The sequence below is a fragment of the Megalops cyprinoides genome, chromosome 10 (genome assembly GCF_013368585.1).
Source record: "Megalops cyprinoides isolate fMegCyp1 chromosome 10, fMegCyp1.pri, whole genome shotgun sequence".
Taxonomy (NCBI): domain Eukaryota; kingdom Metazoa; phylum Chordata; class Actinopteri; order Elopiformes; family Megalopidae; genus Megalops; species Megalops cyprinoides.
Genome location: NC_050592.1, coordinates 19,976,255 through 19,990,881, shown reverse-complemented (window position 1 = coordinate 19,990,881; position 14,627 = coordinate 19,976,255). Strand labels below are relative to the sequence as shown.

Genomic DNA, 14,627 nt, shown 5'->3' with positions numbered 1-14,627 from the left:
GGTTCAGTGTGCTCATGCTAAACTTGCCAAGGCAGGGGAGGGACGAGATGTGAGAATGGAGGTTTGTCGTATTCCCATCTTTGATGAAACTTTCTGCAAACTTGACAATTTATATCATTGATGATTGCAGTGCAAATAAAACCGCTCATTTTTATATCACAATTATGTAAATCATGCAGGCATTACCTTCAAATATCACAATTTCATATATTATCAGCTACCACACCAATTTGTTTTTGTAGGGCAGAACCATCCCATCTCTAGATACGGTAAAAAACCACCTGAACACCTGAAACACTACCACCTAAAGCACTTTATTATGTCTTAATCTTTGTTTTCCTTAAAGAAAAATCAAATCTATGGTTTCATGCACTTGTATCCCTACTCCCTGTAGCTTGTACCTTGTCCTGCCAACTATTGAAACTTGCAGCACTTCTAATACTGTTGACTCCTTGTATGCTGCTTGTGTTGTACTTTGCCTCACTTGTAAGTCACTGGATGAAAGCATCTGCCAAATGAATAAATGTAAATGTAATGTATATGTAAAACGACTCCTTTGTGCCAAGGATATTCTTATGAACTGGGACCAGCACTCCAGTGTGTCTGAAACACAGGGTTACGCTGGAGAGGAAAGACAGAGCGCCAGAGCAAGTGCACACAAGCAGGGGGCGCCAGTTTCCTTCTTCACTGATCATATGGCAAGAGAATGAAAACGCAAGCTTCTCAGGATTGCCCTCGTCTTCTGGAGGAAACGGGCTCGAAAATGGCTTAAATCGAGCGCAGTATCAGTGGAGGCTCTTCGTTTATAAAACAGTCCAAACACGCTTCAGATCTTCACAGGCAGCCCTTGAAGTGCAGTTGACAGAAATGCTGCTGCGAAGCAAACAAAAACGGGTTCAGCTGAACCAGGCTTTCTCAGAGATTTTGATCTCAAATATGACAGCAGTTCTGTCTGAAAGAGCTCTGAAACCAGGATGCTCCCTTCTGCGTTTTAGTCCACCAATTATTCAGCACCTGCTGATGGCAGACTGTGATGGAAATGCAGTTGCAGTGTGTGTAGCGTCCGTGCCTTCTGCTCTGCCGACCCCAGCTGAGTGCGTGTACATTCTGACTGGCCGCGCACGTGTTCCACCTGACCGTGTGTACATTCCAAGTGCAGGGCAGCTTCAGCTGATGATGTATGTTGTCTCCCACAGTGACCATGAGACAGTTCGACCACCCTCACATAGTGAAGCTGATTGGCGTGATCACAGAGAACCCAGTGTGGATCATCATGGAACTCTGTACTCTGGGAGAGGTGAGGGCTGGCCACTGCAGTGTGACATTACATGCTGGATTGCATTATGTTCAGTGGCATGTATGTTATCAGATGTTTCTTGAAGCATTTCATATTGAATAGTTTGCTGAAGGGTACCAAAGGAATCTGACCCAGGATTTGAGTCGGCAACCCTCTGGTTACAAACTCAATCTCCCAGCCTTCCCAGTCATTGGTTTATATTCCCAAAGTAGTCTTGATGCTATGTGAAACTGTCAGTTATGCAAACCTGTGGAAAACTTTTAAAAAATCAAACAGTATCCATGTGATGATACCAGTGCAAGTGGTGCTATTTTTTGGGAGTACATGGACATTTACACTGTCAGAATTTGTGTCTCCTTGTGTCTTTTTGCCTTAACTATGAAACCAACCATTTGCAACCATTATTAGGTAGCGAGAACTGTTCTGGTGGTACTGCATTTTAAACGAAGAGTGTCTTTGTGTATTTTTACCTCTTACAGCTACGGTCTTTCTTACAAGTGAGGAAGTACAGCCTGGACTTGGCGTCGCTAATTCTGTTTGCCTTCCAGCTGAGCACAGCACTGGCCTACCTAGAGAGCAAACGGTTTGTACACAGGTAAAGCTTCTGCCATGACTCCTTTCATTTTAGCTTTATTCAGTTGCTTTTAAAGCACTGTGTGTCATTCCCTGCAGTGCTCTGAACCTGTGTTTTTCTACAGGGATATAGCAGCCAGGAACGTCCTGGTCTCCACCGCTGACAGCGTGAAGCTGGGAGACTTTGGGCTGTCTCGCTACATGGAGGACAGCTCCTACTACAAAGGTGCTTTAAGAGAGTCTAAAAGACACATGCGTTGTCATTGCATAACACCTGTGGCTTTGGCATAGTACCTCAGTGCATTTCAGCTCTATGAAACATGCAGACCTGCTCAACCTTGTGAAGTCTTACGTTAGGTGTGAAACTGACTCACTGGAAGACCCCTTAAAATAAGTGGTTGGCAGCATCTGCTTGTTCATTGAGTTTCTGCTGAACTATAATGATCAAGAAGCTGTCAGATATAACATGGAGTGGACTGCTGTGATTATTTTCAATGAATGATTGGTTGCAGCCTGTTGTTATTGCAGTGGCAGCAGCTGTGGCTAGGTGGAACAGCGGCCATCTGCTCCTGTGAGCGTGCACAGATATATAAAGGCGCCATAAACTTTGCAACCTCTTACTCCTTATTGAAAACAGACTCCTGGAAGTAGATATTACAGATATATTGCATATAAAGCCACAAAAATCTTCATGACATTTATCTCCTTTTTTCAGCTTCCAAAGGAAAATTGCCTATCAAATGGATGGCTCCAGAATCAATCAATTTCAGACGTTTTACCTCAGCCAGTGATGTGTGGATGTTTGGTGAGTAGGGGTAGATAATACTATATCTGAAACACATTTGCTACCCATGAAGTAAAACGGGGATGCCCTTGATTACAGAACTGTATGGCTTCACAAATTACCTGAACAGATAAATAGTGACATGAAGGGACATAATGTAAGGGAAATGCTGTGACGGAGTGCTTCTGAAAGGCTTGCCCTGACAGCCTTCCACTGACCTGCCTCCTACCACACACACACCGTCTCTCCACACCCTGCCTTTGTCACCCTTGACCCGCCTTCCCTAACCCCCCTCTCATCTCCATTATCTGCCTCTCCCCCTTCCTCTGCAACCCCGCCCTGGCCCCCATTCAGGTGTGTGCATGTGGGAGATTCTAATGTACGGCGTCAAGCCCTTCCAGGGGGTGAAGAATAACGACGTCATCGGCAGGATCGAGAACGGAGAGCGGCTGCCCATGCCCCACAACTGTCCCCCCACCCTCTACAGCCTCATGACCAAATGCTGGGCCTATGACCCGAGCAGGAGACCCCGCTTCACCGAGCTCAAGGCCCAGCTCAGGTGAGTCCAGCCCGGGGGAATATGCCCGTGTCACGGCATTCCTGTCCTCCTGGACATCATCTTCTGTGTGATTGTTGAGATCAACTCAGTCATGGTCGTTCTGCTGCCAGGCGAGAGGAATCAGATCTCCAGTTCACAAAGCAAGTGCTTGAGGTACAGAGTTGTAATGTGAACATTCATTGAAGTTTTATAGCAATGTGTGATGAAATCCACCTTGCTGTTCTGAAAATTCAAAAAACTGTCTGTACCATGGCATGAGGGCTGCTAGTATGGTTTTTGTAATTCTTAGTGGCAGGTATGTAGAATCTACATCTGTTATGGATGAAAGAAAAAATAATTTCCCGTAATAATACAAAAGCTTTTAGGCAGTAGTGGAGATAAGACAGCATAAGAGAGTTTCATCCAAGCAGTCTTACAAGAACAGTCAGAGCTGCCCACGAAGAGCTGAAAATTCATTTCTTTGCTTCCCTAAATGGTCAAATATATTGAGTACCTCGAGCACAAGGTCACTCTCAGAAATTTGACGGAACGATTTGTCTAGTTATATAACCAAGAATTTGGAAGGAACAAAAAATTTGAAGCATCTCCAGCTCTCCAGTACCATGGCTGTCCTCTCCTGCTCCATCAGTCTCACCAGATCCTTCAGCTTCTGTTCAGCTTGCATCGCCATTATGTCAGTAGAGGCCCATGTGAGCTTTGTGAGTGTCACGCAGTGACTCATACTGTGCCATCCTGTCTGTGGATGACCTCATCCATTGGCATGGCCACAGGGAGGGTAGTAGTCATCAAGGCTCTTTCTCTCTCCAGTGTAGGCATCTAAAATAAAGCAAGCAGTCCAAAGGCATGCTCCATGATTCAGGCAGGCATTCAGAATAACCGCCGCCTTGACTATAGCAGATTTTATTTCCAGAGCAAATTTAATGGTGCTATTTATGAGATGGCAGATACTTTTATCTGTTTCTTTTGCAACTATCCAGGCTTAGTACTTCAGGGTTATGGCACAGTGACAAATATTTCAGCTGGATTTGAACCCATACCCCCATCACCATTAAAACATGCAAGGCTGCCACCATTGGTCGGTATGCTATGCAAGCAGTGCCACTGGTGAGTGTCACTGACTTCCTTGTTGACACAGTCCCTGACAACTGAGAAAATAGGAAGGTGGATCAGGGCTACTGGTTTTATCACACCGTTAATAGGTCTGCGTGAGTCACAGCACAGTATTGTAGATTTCACTGTGTCAGCCGTGTTCGGCACTGCACTGTGTGACTGTTACACTGTTCTCTTGGAAACCTTGTAAATATTTAGACTGATTTAGGCTGCAAATACTATTTATATAAAATCCAGGCCATAAAAGGCAAAGGACACGGAGATCCTGGGCTGAGGCGCGCTGTATATTATAATGACATCAATTAGGAATCACAGAAGCCAACTCTGAAAAAGCAGCACTTAACTGTGTGTGCATGTGTGAGAGAGAGGGAGTGAGCGAGTGCCTTTTTGTGAGCTAGTCTATGTGAGTGAACAAAGGTGAGTGCTTGTAAGAAAGGGTGTGATAATTAAGTGACGAATCCAGCTGTATTGAACACATTTAAAAATAGCAAATGATTAGTAAGTCTCTGCAGGACCTTCAGGGTGAGGGCAAATATTTAAATCTACCCACACGTTGAGTTCTACTTGATAAAAAAGGATGTCAAAGTGCTTAACCTGAATTTTCTTCAGTATATAATCAGTTGCGTAAATGGCTTATTTGTAAACTCATCTAAACGGAAGAGAGCTTCTCCTAAGCAAATAACTGCAAAAATAAATTCGTCTTTATGGAAGCTCATGGTTACATGGCAGTATAGTGGGATATATTTGCACGTCTGATCTACATGTGGGGAATGCGACTCCAGCTGGGAATGTAGGACTCAGTCTTTGATGTGTGTGACATGCACAGCCAGTCGTGTGACACTCAGAAATGCTCAATATCAACACCAGAGATACAGGTGTGTCACTCAAGCTTGTTTTGCCGCTGTGAGTCCTGAACAGGGAAGGCGGCAGTGTTAGGTTTCGCTAAAAAAAGAAAGAAAGGACATCCGTCCTCGAAGTGATGCCACACTTCTGACTTTACCGGAGCAGGCACCTCCACCCCCACCCCCCCATCAAAACAATCAGCGTGTCGCCGGACTGACAGAGGAGGAGCTGCTGTTGGAAACAGCCCGCTCAGCGCAGCCCACAGAGTGTGTCACAAACGGGCCGACCTTGCGAACGCTGCCTGCCACGGTTTTTATAGCGTGGACAGCTGCCAGGCCGAGCAGTCTGCTAAGTGAGCAGGGAGAGACGCAGAGTCAGAAAGGACCGCTCTGTATCGCCTGCTCCACTGTGCTGTCCTCGTCTGTGAGTGTGTGTGTGTACCGGCGGTGAGCGTGGGTGTGTGGGTGTGTTTTTTTTTTTTTTTTTGTAGTGTATGTGTGTGTGTGTTCTGTTTCACCACTGAGCTTATCGCTGTCACAGGAAGTGAGATTTTTCTTTTGCAAGGTAATGGAGTGGACTGCTGTGTTCCTTTACCAGGCTTTTTCTTTTTTTTAATTTATTTTGTTTTATTGCTCTCTTTGGCTGCGTTTCCATGTGGTTAAAATGTGGTTTGGAGGTTGTCATCGTTGTTTTAGATGGTTACGATTTAATGGTGAGAAATCATTTTTTAAAACTTAACCAGGAGGGAGAGCGCAAAGATTTTTTCATCCATTGTATTATTATTATTATAGTTATTAATGTGAGTAATTTGTTTTAGTGATGACAGTGCAATATTGAAAGGCTGCTGAAGCTTAGTTTTTTGTTTATGCTTTAAAGAATTCAGTGGATACCATTAACTTTTTCTACCAGATCAATGTGAGTGTCTTATGGTAAGCATAATGTTAATTTGTCTCAGATTCATCGAATCAGATGGATTGAAATGATTTAAACCTACCAGTGGATTAGTCTGCTCATGATATCCCTGCTTACTGTAAGAAACTGAATCTGCTAGGAAGTTCATAGCACCGTTAGATTGCTCCACACTGGAGAATGAGAGGGACAGCTGGGCTCCTTTGCTGCTTCCCTCATTGGTTTGCTACTCAGACTTTCGTGTGTGCCTGCCGTGTCAGGAGTAATGCTGTTTCCAGAAATAGCCCTCCCTCTCTCGGGAAGGGGGGTGCTTGTGAGGTTCAGAAGGAGTGGGGGGTGTGGGGGTGGGGAGGGGGGTGTATAGAAACCACATGTTTTCTCGATTAAGGTTTCCCATGTTTATGTCCATGCGTGTTACTGTCTGGCTGCTTGGATTGCCGTGACATTCAGCGGGAGGTTGAAGCAGGTATTTCTCCTGATCAGCAATTGAATTAGGTCTCATGGTCCTCACTGTTAAAGCTAAGCCTGGACTTTCTATATGAAGGTAAAAGAGTAAGGTAGGTGCGGTTTTGGAGCTGAGCTCATTTTGAGCACTGTTGGAGGTGAGGTATTCACAGAAATGCAGGTCACCCCTCCTAGCATTGTGAGTTTCTATAAATGGACTGTTCTTTTAGCTCCAGCAGGCTTTGGAGTCAGGGAAATAGTTGTGTTTAAGGGGGTTTTTCTTTTTTTTTTTCATTTCAGATGAATACTTACAATATGTACCAGAGGCAGAATATTGCAATACCAGACCATATTTGCCCGGATACTTTTGTGCTGTAACATCTTTAGCGTGTGAGATGTGATGATGTTCAATGGCATGACGCTGTCTATAAGAGGAAGTTATTTTAGGACCCTGCCCTGTTTGTCTGAAACTGATCCTGTCCCCTATTTAACGTGTCTTGGCATTTTAGCAACAGTACCACATAAATGCAGACAAATGGGCTGCTCTCGGAATTTTACTTTTTCAAAGTTTTTTATTCATTGAATTTTGATCTCAAAATAATGTGCTTTTGTGTTACACATGAATTGTTTGTGGGCTATTGAAATTTCTGTTTTTTCATTGACATTTGATGCCACATCAACAACTTTGACAGTTTGTCCATTTGACTGTCGATACCTTTTTCCCATGTGAGTGCTCCGCCAGTTGTCAGGTGTTGAGTTCAGTTCTGGGCCGCGACATTGTTGTCATTTGGATGCCAACGGCTTTGTTTTCATGTCACAGCACCATATTAGAAGAGGAGAAAGTCCAGCGAGAGGAACGGGCCCGAACGGAGATGAGACGACAGGTCACTGTGTCCTGGGACCCCAGGGGAAGTGATGAGGCCCCCCCTAAGGTAAGCATTCTCAACCTGTCTGTCCAGGTATGAAACTGTGGTTAAGGAGGTGAGCCTTCTGACCACAAGTTAGTAATTCAATACCCAGAGAGTGTGATGCTATTGTACTTTACAGGTGAAAGCCTGTCATTCACAGGGAAATGTGTACCTTTTGTTAGTGGCTCTACACATTAAGGAGGTGTTATATGGTAGTCTTCCGTTCATGCATGTGAAATTCCTGTACCCCTGTGCTATCAAGTTGCAGGCTCTTCTGTGTTTTTCCAGACTGTAGTAAAAACATAGCCAACTTCCTGCTATTCTCCTTACCTTGACTCTCATATCTGTTCCTTGTTGCTTGAAACACCCCACCATTAACAAATATACTAATCAGGCTCTTACGACGATAAGTCCCTAGAAAATAGTGTCTATAATGCCCATAACATCTTTTTCTGTACTCCATTCCTCTAGGCTGAAGTTTTGCTTTGTTTTGGTGTTACTTTAAACTGGCTTGGACTGAGTTACTGACAGCTCTGTCACTCTGCATACCCCTTTAGCAGAGTTGACCCTTCTGAACCCCAGCCTGTCATGTTGACTCTATCTCATATTGACTGCTATCCTACATGTTCTATTGTAATACGTCCTCTGCTGTGCTGACTTTTCTATCTTACTGACCCTTCTGCTGCTCTGAGTGCACTATCGTATTGAATCCTCTGTTGTACTGATTGTTCAGTCGTATTGAGGCCTATGCTGTTGTGAGTGTTGTATTGTATTGAGTCCTCTGTTGTGCCACTCTGAGTGGACATTTTAATGTGGCTCTGTGTTCCATATGGCTGGCTGGTTATTGCTGTCTGTTTCTCTGGCTTGGACTTTTTTTGTCTCTCTCTGTATCTCTCTCTGGATCTTTCTGTCTTTCATACGCTCTTTCCTACTGTTGCACTTAGTACTTAGTGTGCATTATGAAGTCCACATGCACTATGGGCTTCACCGCTCAATGCTTGCCTCACGGGTCCCTGTGTCTGTGGCCTGGGCCCCCCTCCCCCATCTAGACAGGTGTGACAGGAGAGCAGACAGGTCAGGGCAGGGCATAGTCAGAGGGCACCCAAGAGGTGACACAAATGGACAGTGAGAAATGGAGTTACCAAGTACACTAAAGAAAATATAGCAGAAATGACATTAAAACATTAAAAAATAAACAAGATATATACGCTGTATACCATACTCTATATATCCCAAAACTTTCTTCATATTTTACCAAGATCTGTAAATTATAGATGCAAAGCAGACACAAGATTTTGTACACCACATAAATATAAATGGAACATTGTAATTAAATAAAAATACTTAATCAAATTAATTTGTCATTAAATGAAGTCTGCAGTTGAAAATGCAGATTAGATAAGAAATAAAAGAATTCTTGTTTGGGGAAAGTAATTTACTGTAATTTCAAAGTGGTCAAACATATTTTAAAATATACGTAATATGAGTGCACAGTATTATATCTGCGTATCAGCTATACCATGTGGTAGCAGTATACAGTACAGTATCTTTTTTTAGTGAAATGCTCTTCAAAGGCACTGCTGTTGTGTTTTGCATGCTATAAACTGGTTTGAGGTTTGCACAGCCGTTGTCCAGCGTGTGCTGGTGCGCAGATGCATTACTCTTGAGAGGGTGATGAGTTCTGCAGCCAGCAGATGGCGATCATACACAGGGGTGTATCAGTCCATCAGCTTTTGTTGCCTTGTCTGCTCTTTAGCACAGTATGAAGCTTGCACAGTCCACATCATCATGCAGATTTCTTACATTCTACAGTGCTGATGTCAGCTTTCGGATTTAATTTTTTTCAGTCCCTGTTTTTTCGCATGTTTAATGTGGAGAAGTGATTTGTGCAAGGGCACTGAAGGGCATTCTCCCTGTGGGACAATACGAGATTAGTGGAGAGCAGAGAATGGAGTGATGGCAGTATGTGTCATCTACATCACTGCCTCTGAACATCTCCTCTAAACTTGAAACTGTTCCTGTTTTATCCTCCTTGAAGTCTCATATGATCAACAGGAAAATACTAAGTAACTGCTGCATTTCTCCCTCTCCTCCAAGCCAATTTGTAGGCCTATTAATTCTCTGTTCTCTGTATTAATTCCAGCACAAAAGCTGATTGCTATTTTGTGTTTTGGCATAAGAATCTGAACCGCATCCCACAGAGGCACTGACAAAAGCAGTAGGATGAATGTGTCTAACGTGGCGATTCCCCCTGCCTTCCTGTTCACAGCCCAGCAGACCTGGCTACCCCAGCCCCCGCTCCAGTGAAGGATTCTACCCCAGCCCACAGCACTCGGGCCAGCACAATCACTACCAGGTACAGCAACTGAGTCACCTTTTCTCAATCAAGGGACATAACTTACTGAGTTCATAGTTATATAACATTTTCCCAGGGGATTCTGGGTGTCTTTGTCTGTAGCATAAGAATTAGAAAAAAATAAATAAATACGGTCATCATATCCGAAGGGGATTTGGAATTGTGTGTTCCAGACAGTGGGGCGTGCTTAGTTTGGTCCATCTGCTTTTGGTGAGACAAAACTGCAAGGACAGTGAGTCAGAAGCAGTTCTTTAATAGAACGTCAGCCTCTCGTAAAACGTACTGACAGCAAGCATTTCCTGTTGCTTTTTGTTTTAAAGGTGTTGGCATTGTTAACATAAAATTCCATCTTGAAAAAGCCTGTGTTACATAACGCGCTCGTATGTTAAACCGACTTTTGCAGTTTTCCCCTCCGGGTAAATGCTCCTTCTTTGTCATTAAATGAAAACATTTTATGTGAAAATGTGAGGATTTGATTTTATCTTTTGTTGACATGTATACAGAATGGCAAAGCCTAGCAATATCCCCTTGATGAATTGTCCATGAATGAATTTATGTAAATCTGTTTATAATCCATCCATTGATATGAGTGCATGCGTGTATACAACACTCTAGTGATTTTAGCATTCGTAAACCCGTAAAGTAATTGAGTGCATATGAACCTCTATTCAAACTGTAAAGACTGGAATGGATATAAGCATGCACATGAATCCAGTTCAGAGTAGTATGTATGTATAAATGTATGTACAGAAAACCTGCATAGATTTGGGTATAGATAAATATGCACGAAACACTGTCTAGAATGTTTGTATACATAAACATACATACATACAAACATGCCTAGACCCTGTATAGATTTGAGTGTTCAGACATGTGCATAAACGTTGTGTGGATCTGTGCATGAAACAATATATAATCCCTCCAGAAATTTGAGTGTAACAATAAACCTCTGTGTATACCCTCTGTAGATTTGAGGTTATATAAACGATGTCATGTTGAAACTCACAGCCCCCCATCCTCTTCCTCTCTGTACTGTTTTATGCAGGTGTCGGGTTACCCTGGCCCCCATGGCCTGGCTCCCGCACCCAGCGGAGCGTTCCCACCGCAGGCATGTGTCCTGGACCCCCATGATGCCTGGAGCCACCATCGGCCACAGGACGTCCCTGCATGGTCCCACGGAGCAGAGGTGTGTTGTGCTAGTGTTCACGGAGAATGTCTGTTGGCAGTCCAGCTTTAAAGGGCTTTTCTCAGCAGTGATATGACTGTGTGTAAGGGCATGTGTTTCTTGAAATGACCTGCAGTTACCTGTGGGGAATGTGGCAATGGAGTAACAAAATGGACCAGAGAGGTCTGCCTTAATGACCTAACTCACATACTGATTGGCTCCCTCACTGGCTGTCTGCTGACTGACTTGAAAATGTACCTGGCTGGTTGGCTGACTGACTCAGCACATTGCTTATTTACTGAGATAGACGATTGGCTGGCTGACTGTCTGCTTGATGAGTGATTGACTGACCAATAACATTGTCTTTCCTGATTCTGAGCACCTGCCTGGATAGTTGATTCGGCTGATTGACTGACTGACTTGCTGCTTGGCTGGCTGACTGATTCACGGACTTGCCAATTAGCTGGCTGACTGACTGACTGGAATTGGCTGACCAGCATGTTGACTGGCTGAGTGTCCTGTCTCACAGGAGGGCGGCCCGCTGGAGCTGCGAGGGATGGGCCAGGCACTGCCCACCCACCTGATGGAGGAACGGCTGATGCTGCAGCAGCAGCAGATGGAGGAGGACCAGCGCTGGCTAGAGCAGGAAGAGCGTCTCATGGTAACACCATCTTGACCCACACGTGACTCACTAGGGCTGCGATTCACCCCCTTATTTTAATCCAAAATTCCATGTGTTCTGTTTTTCTTTCTCTCATGTAACTGTTCTGTCTGGGAGTTTGCTTTGAGCCTTGTCTTATTCCCCCCAGCGTACAATTTGACACCACAGTCTACCTCCTAAAACTGGAGAAAAACATCTTTCACTAATAAACCTCTTGCCCCTTTGTTAGCAGAACAATCTTCCCATGTCCAGTACACTGCTGTTTGTCCTGGCCCATCAGTGACCTTTTCAAAAGCTCTTTCCTCTCCTCTCCGTTCCATGGTCTTGATTGTGGCTGCATTTTGCATGCAGTAATAAAAAAAGAATAATAATGTCGCTGATGCCAGCTCCAATTTTCAAAACAAGCTTGTAAATCAGTCTGAAGCCAAAGAAACTCCTCAACTCCGTATGGAAACAGAGGAATCTGCCAGAGTCTGGACCTGTTAGCCATCTTTTGACCATGTGAGGAATTTTTCTTGCATCTTTCTTAGAAACACAAGCTGTCCCTCCTTGGCAATTTTGGTTTCATACTTCCTCTCTGAAAACTGGTAGTGAGCTAAACCCACAAAAACAAACCATTACTACTGTCCACAACCTAAGAGACTCCCTGGGGTAAGACGGCATTTCCGGGAAACGTATGGCACCCTATACTACAATATATAGAGCTTCTATGCTACAGTATTTAAACAAAAATCACTGAAATAACTGTCAGTAATGAATTGAATAGCTGAGTATGGCCACTGCAATAATGTTTAGTACAAAAGTAGTTCAGTTTTAAAAGCAGTGTATAAACACAATGACAAGTCCAACAGAAAATATGATATCCATTATTACCCACTTTGTAGTGTTCTCCCAATATAGTGGTGCCACTGTGTTGCAGGCAGACGTCTGCAGCTGCTGTAAAATGTTTGAATTATGGCCTTAAAGTGAATTGTGCATTGTTTCTGATGTGTGCAAGAGTCGGCGAGTGTATTTCTGTTCTGTCAGGGACAGTGCTCCTGAATGGTTGAGTGCATTCACAATGTACACAATGTGTTTCATTGCATGATATACCAAAGCCCGCTATTTCAGCACTGTGTTTATCGCTATCGATTCCCACTGCTACAACAAGAAGGAGTGAAGTTCTCTAAAATAAAACACTCGGGTTGGTAATTGTGTGCAGATGTTGCACCCAGTGCGTCGGCCCAAATGGCTGCCAGTTATTTCTGTTTCACTGTCATTATGAGAGAGATGGCTGACTGCAGGGCCTCTCAGTGCTTCCTATGTCCTGCCCTCACTCCCAAACATTTGTCTGTGTTTTTCATTCAAGACAGGGGCAAAAAAACTGAAGGACCACCCTCTATTGTGCTTGCATTTTTTTTTATTTTGGTTGCAAAATGGCCGTTTTGTTGTTTCCTGTTTATTGTATTTGTATTAGAATATCTCTGAGAAGCTGACATTCAGCATTAGCTAGCTGTGGCTTTGTTAAAATAAATAGCAACTGATATCTTGCAGTATCCTTGTCACTGAAGCGGACACTGCAAATGATATCTTTTACAACTTTCTTGAGCAAAAGTGGACAATATTTGTGGAAATCAAGACTGTGAAAACCTAATAATCTATCACAGAATGTGGAAGTAAGTGTGTTGTTATTTTTGCATACTGGGCATGTGCATACAGACATGGAGAAAGCAAGAGAGAAGGAAGGAGGGAGGGAAGGAGGGAGGGAGAAAGAGAGGGAGGCAGGCAGAGTTAACTTGGCTGGGTGTTCTCTCTGCGCAAGTCAGCCAAGAATATATAAGCCTCCTGCCAGCAGGAACAGGAGTCAATGTGCCGGCCGTAACATCCTGTTGATGGAATTTTTTCCCCCTGCGCTCCATGCTCAGAGGCAGTGAAGCACCCACTGGAGACCCGCTCAGAGGATGCAGGTTTTCAGCTCCTGCTTCGGAAAACTGGTACAGACAACAGAGGGGAGGGGTTTTCTGTGTTAACAGCTTGGCGTGAGGCACATGGCCACTGGGAAGACTTTTCCTGTGGAATTAGCTGACAGACAGAGAGAGGAAAGGCACAAGCCCTCAGGACTGCACAGTGCAGAATACCCTCAATCTCCCTCTCTTCTGAAAAGTCTGTACTGAGTTGGGATGAGTGAGTCGTTTGAGACTTCTGAGAGGAAATATTACATGCTTTGATTCTGCGTCACTTACTCATTTGCTGTCTGAGGATATGTGCTCTCCATGTTGTGGTTGGGGTGAGGAGAAGAGGGCAAAAAGCCCTGTAGGTAAATGCAAAAGGCTTTGCAGCATCCGCGGCTTGAGATCCGCTAACAAGTGTGTGTAAAAGGAGCTGTGTCCACAATTAACGCATAGCGGTGATATGTGTAAAGCCGACCCAGTCCCCCTCTCTGCCCCACAGAAGCCGGAGTCCAGGAATTCCAGGGGCAGCGGTGACCGGGAAGACGGCGTGCTCCAGGGGCCGGTGAGTTTGTTTTTCCAGGTGGAATTGTTCAGTTCACTTCCCATTCCCTGGCCCCTCCAACTTTTCCATTCTCTCTTGCTCCCTCTCTCTTTTCCCCTCTGTCCCTCTGTCTCTCTCTCTCTGTCTCTTTCTCACTCTCATGCTAGCACACTTTCACTCACTACTAGATAACTCCTCCAGCTGATGCTAATGACCAGAGGGTCATAGAATTGAGAGTGAACGGGAGTTCACTGGCTTCTGTTTGATTTTGCATGTTTTCCAGAGGATAGTGTTGTTAGCTCATGATGACTCTGCCTCTACTTATATTTGTCCGCGAGTTGAGTATATTTGTATCATGGAATGGACGCTCGAACAAGACTGCACGTAAAGAACTTGAATCACAAGGTGCAGGAGTCAGGCATCCCCTGGTCATGTGTCTGTACCTGCTTGTTCAAACACCTTGTGAACTTTCAGTGCCCAGAGCATCTTTGAGTAGCATTCTGATAGTTTCAGCGTTATTTACACACAAATGGTGGGATGTTGCGA

General features: G+C 44.2%; 1 protein-coding gene across 14 annotated transcripts in view; it reads left to right on the top strand.

Moving 5' to 3' along the window:
* The window catches only part of LOC118784299 (focal adhesion kinase 1-like), a 75,947-nt gene that overhangs the window by 51,884 nt on the left and 9,436 nt on the right, over positions 1-14,627 (top strand). For 9 of the 14 annotated variants that reach the window (XM_036538470.1, XM_036538465.1, XM_036538469.1 and 6 more), the window contains 10 exons: positions 1,197-1,297; positions 1,777-1,892; positions 1,996-2,096; positions 2,586-2,675; positions 3,009-3,213; positions 7,340-7,451; positions 9,697-9,783; positions 10,829-10,969; positions 11,478-11,609; positions 14,040-14,102. In XM_036538470.1, the coding sequence (XP_036394363.1) occupies positions 1,197-1,297; positions 1,777-1,892; positions 1,996-2,096; positions 2,586-2,675; positions 3,009-3,213; positions 7,340-7,451; positions 9,697-9,783; positions 10,829-10,969; positions 11,478-11,609; positions 14,040-14,102 (1,148 nt within the window). The other 5 variants (XM_036538475.1, XM_036538472.1, XM_036538471.1 and 2 more) reach the window with 5 other exon arrangements.